At 43.9% G+C, this 4,372-nt stretch overlaps 1 protein-coding gene across 1 annotated transcript in view; it reads left to right on the plus strand.

The window, feature by feature from the left end:
- AICDA (activation induced cytidine deaminase) overlaps positions 1-4,372 on the plus strand; it is a 10,461-nt gene that overhangs the window by 4,354 nt on the left and 1,735 nt on the right. The window contains exons 2-4 of the mRNA XM_017894248.1: positions 1,858-2,005; positions 3,381-3,651; positions 3,955-4,070. Of these exons, the coding sequence (XP_017749737.1) occupies positions 1,858-2,005; positions 3,381-3,651; positions 3,955-4,070 (535 nt within the window). The remainder of the gene's footprint in view (positions 1-1,857; positions 2,006-3,380; positions 3,652-3,954; positions 4,071-4,372) is intronic.

Below are 4,372 nucleotides of genomic sequence, written 5' to 3' on the forward strand. Positions count from 1 at the left end.
AAAAAAAAAAAAAAAAAAAAAAAAAAAGCAGCAGAGTACAAAATCACACATGCAATCAGTATAATCCAAATTATGTAAATATGTGCCTGTAGAAAGACTAGAGGAATAAACACAAGAATCTTCACAGTCATTGTCATTAGACACTATGTCTAATTATCATTAGACACTATGATATTCGAGATTTTAAAAATCTTTAATATTTTAAAATTTAGAGTTCTTCTATTTTTCCATAGTATTCAAGTATTCAAGTTTGACAATGATCAAATATTAGTCTTTCTTTTTTTTTTTGAGGTGGAGTTTTGGTCTTGTTGCCCACACTGGAGTGGAATGGCGTGACCGTAGCTAATTGCAAGCTCCGCCTCCTGGGTTCAAGCAATTCTGTCGCCTCAGCCTCCTGGGTAGCTGGGATTACAGGCGCCTGCCACCACACTTGGCTAATGCTTGTATTTTTAGTAGAAATGGGGTTTCACCATGTTGGCCAGGCTGGTCTCGAACTCCTGACTTCAGGTGATCCACCTGCCTCGGCCTCCCAAAGTGCTGGGATTACAGGTGTGAGCCACCATGCCCAACCAAGTATTGCTCTTACACACTAAAAAACAGGTGTGAGCCACTGCGCCCAGCCAGGTATTACTTTTATACATTAAAAAATAGGCCGGTGGAGTGGCTCACGCCTGTAATCCCAGCACTTTGGGAGGCCAAGGTGAGCAGATCACCTGAAGTCAGGAGTTCAAGGCCAGTCTGGCCAAGATGGTGAAACACCATCTCTACTAAAAATACAAACGTTACCTGGGCACAGTGGTGGGTGCCTGTAATCCCAGCTACACAGGAGGCTGAGGTGGGAGGATCTGCTGAGCCTGGGAGACTTGCCTGAGCCTGGGAGGTCGAGGCTACAATAAGCCAAGATCATGCCAGTGCACTTCAGCCTGGGCGACAAAGTGAGACCTTATCTCAAAAAAATAAAAAAAAGAAATTTAGATTGGGGTCCAACTGTAAAAAGTGGCCTAAACACCACATTAAAGAGTTTGGAGTTTATTCTGCGGGCAGAAGAGAACCATCAGGGGCTCTTCAGCATGGGAATGGCATGGTGCACCTGGGTGTTTGTGAGATCATGGTGGTGACAGTGTGAGAATGTTATTTTGGAGGGACTGGAGGTAGAGAGACCAGTTAAAAGGCCAGCACAACAGATAAAGAGGAAGAAAATGGGGGCTTGGACCGAAGCAGAGAACAGCAGACAGAGAAGGTACAAATTCAAGATATATTGGGGGGTTTGAATCAGCACATTTAGATGATTAATTAAATATAAGGACCGAGGAAGAAGAAATGAGTCAAGGATGGTTGCAGGCTGCTAACCTGCTTACCTGAGGTGGCAAAGTCAGAAGGAGAGGCAGTTTAGGACAGGGGGCAGTTGAGGAATATTGTTTTGATCATTTTGAGTTTGAGGTACAAGTTGGACACTTAGGTAAAGACTGGAGGGGAAATCTGAAAATATAATTATGGGACTGAGGAACAAGTTTTTTATTTTTTGTTTTGTTTTCTTGTTGAAGAACAAATTTAATTGTAATTCCAAGTCATCAGCATCTAGGAGACAGTGGCAGGAGGTGACTGTTTTGTGGGTAAGGGTTTGGGGTCCTTGATGAGTGTCTCTCAATTGGCCTTAAATATAAGCAGGAAAAGGAGTTTATGATGGATTCCAGGCTCAATAGGGCTCAGTAGGGCTCAGGCATCCAGCAGAGGAAGCCAGAGTATCTTCTTTGGTTTAGCCCAAGTAACGACTTCTTTAAAAAGCTGAAGGAAAATGCAGAGTGATCAGATAATAAACTGTACTCTTGCATTTTCTCTCCCTCCTCTCACCCACAGCCTCTTGATGAACCGGAGGAAGTTTCTTTACCACTTCAAAAATGTCCGCTGGGCTAAGGGTCGGCATGAGACCTACCTGTGCTATGTAGTGAAGAGGCGGGACAGTGCTACTTCCTTTTCACTGGACTTTGGTCATCTTCGCAATAAGGTATCAATTAAAGTCAGCTTTGCAAGCAGTTTAATGGTCAACTGTAAGTGCTTTTAGAGCCACCTGCTGATGCTATTACTTCCATCCTTTTTTGGCACTCGTGTCTCTATTACATTCCTCAAATCCTTTTTTTCTTTCTTTTTCCATGTCCATGCACTCATATGAGACGTGGCCCAAAATATGTGATTTAATTCTTCCCCAGTAATGCTGGGCACCCTAATGCCACACTTTCCTTCAATGCCAAGAACAACTGCTCCCAAACTTTTTACCCACTTTCCTCAGCATCTGAATTGCCTTTGAGATTAATTAAGCTAAAATCATTTTATTTGGGAGACTATTATCAGCTTGTTCAAGCAGAAATTTTAAATGTGAAAACAAATTGTGTCTTAAGCATTTTGAAGATTAAGGAAGAAGAATTTGGGAAAAAATTAACAGTGGCTCAATTCTATTTTCCAAATGATCTCTTTTCCCTCCTGTTCACATGGATCATAGACCAGTGAACACATTCAACATGGTGATCCCCAGAAAACTCAGAGAAGCCTCGGCCGATTGATTAATTAAACTGATCTTTCAGCTACCCGAGAGAATTACATTTCCAAGAGACTCTTTCACCAAAATCCAGATGGGTTTACATAAACTTCTGCCCGTGGGTATCTCCTTTCTCCTAACATGCTGTGACGTCTGGACTTGGCGGAATCTCGGGGAAGCATCCCTGGGGTGGAAGGTCATCATCTGGCTCATTAGTTGATGGTTATATTACCATGCAATTTTCTTTGCCTACGTTTGTATTGGGTACATGCCAGTCTGCTTCCTATCTGGTGACATGACACATTCTATTTCAGAAGGCTTTGATTTTACCAAGCACTTTAATTTACTTTTCGTGGCAGTGCCTAGTACTTCTCTTACAACACCCATCTGTCTGCTTTACCAAAATCTATTTCCGCTTTTCAGATCCTCTCACCTGGTCCTCATAAACTGTCCTACCTCCACCTAGTGGTCCAGGTATATTTCCACAATGTTACATCAACAGGCACTTCCGCCATTTTCCTTCTCAAAAGGTGCAAAAAGCAACTTCATAAACACAAATTAAATCTTCCGTGAGGTAGTGTGACACTGCTTCCTCCAGACTCAGCGCACTTCATCTTCCTCATTCCGCAAAAACCCATAGCCTTCCTTCACTCTGCAGGACTAGTGCAGCCAAGGGTTCAGCTCTACCTACTGGTGTGCTCTTCTGAGCAAGTTGCTTAGCCTCTCTGTAACACAAGGACAGTAGCTCCTAGCATCCCCAAAGATCATTGCAGGAGACAATGACGAAGGCTACCAGAGCCGCAATAAAAGTCAGTGAATTTTAGCGGGGTCTTCTCTGTCTCCCCAGTCCGGCTGCCACGTGGAATTGCTCTTCCTCCGCTACATCTCGGACTGGGACCTAGACCCTGGCAGGTGCTACCGCGTCACCTGGTTCACCTCCTGGAGCCCCTGCTACGACTGTGCCCGACATGTGGCCGACTTTCTGCGAGGGAACCCCAACCTCAGTCTGAGGATCTTCACCGCGCGCCTCTACTTCTGCGAGGACCGCAAGGCTGAGCCTGAGGGGCTGAGGCGGTTGCACCGCGCCGGGGTGCAAATAGCCATCATGACCTTCAAAGGTGCGAAAGGGCCTTCCGCGCAGGCGCAGTGCAGCAGCCTGCATTCGGGATTGCGATGCAGAACGAATGAGTCAGTGGGGAAGCACAAGGGGAAGAAGTGGGCGGGGATTCCGGTTCACCTTTGGAGCCGAAATTAAAGGTTACAAGTAGAGAAAAGAGTAAATGGCTCAGAGCCAAGGCCCTGAGGAAATGAGAAAATGGGGCCAGGTTGCTTTCTTTCCCCTGGATTTGGAACCCGAACTATCTTCTACTACCATATCCCCGCCTTTTTTTTTTCTTTCTTTCTTTTGTTTTTTTTTAAAGATTATTTTTACTGCTGGAATACTTTTGTAGAAAATCGTGAAAGAACTTTCAAAGCCTGGGAAGGGTTGCATGAAAATTCAGTTCGTCTCTCCAGACAGCTTCGGCGCATCCTTTTGGTAAGGGGCTTCCTTGCTTTTTAAATTTCCTTTCTTTCTCTGTAGTTTTTTTTGGAGCTTCGTATATTTCTTATATTTTCTTATTGTTTAGTCACTCTCAGTTTTCATCTGATGAAAACTTGATTGCTTCTCCACATCAGCTTTTTCTTCTGCTCTTTCACCATTCAGAGCCCTCTGCTAAAGTTTCCTTTTCCTTCCCTTTTCTTTCTTTTGTTGTTTCACATTTTTAAATTTCCGTCTCTCCCGAGGGTTGTGTTTCCTTCCTGGTCAGAATTCTTTTCTCCTTTTTTTTTTTTTTTTTT

Source organism: Rhinopithecus bieti, unplaced genomic scaffold (assembly GCF_001698545.2).
Source record: "Rhinopithecus bieti isolate Rb0 unplaced genomic scaffold, ASM169854v2 scaffold_23748, whole genome shotgun sequence".
Taxonomy (NCBI): domain Eukaryota; kingdom Metazoa; phylum Chordata; class Mammalia; order Primates; family Cercopithecidae; genus Rhinopithecus; species Rhinopithecus bieti.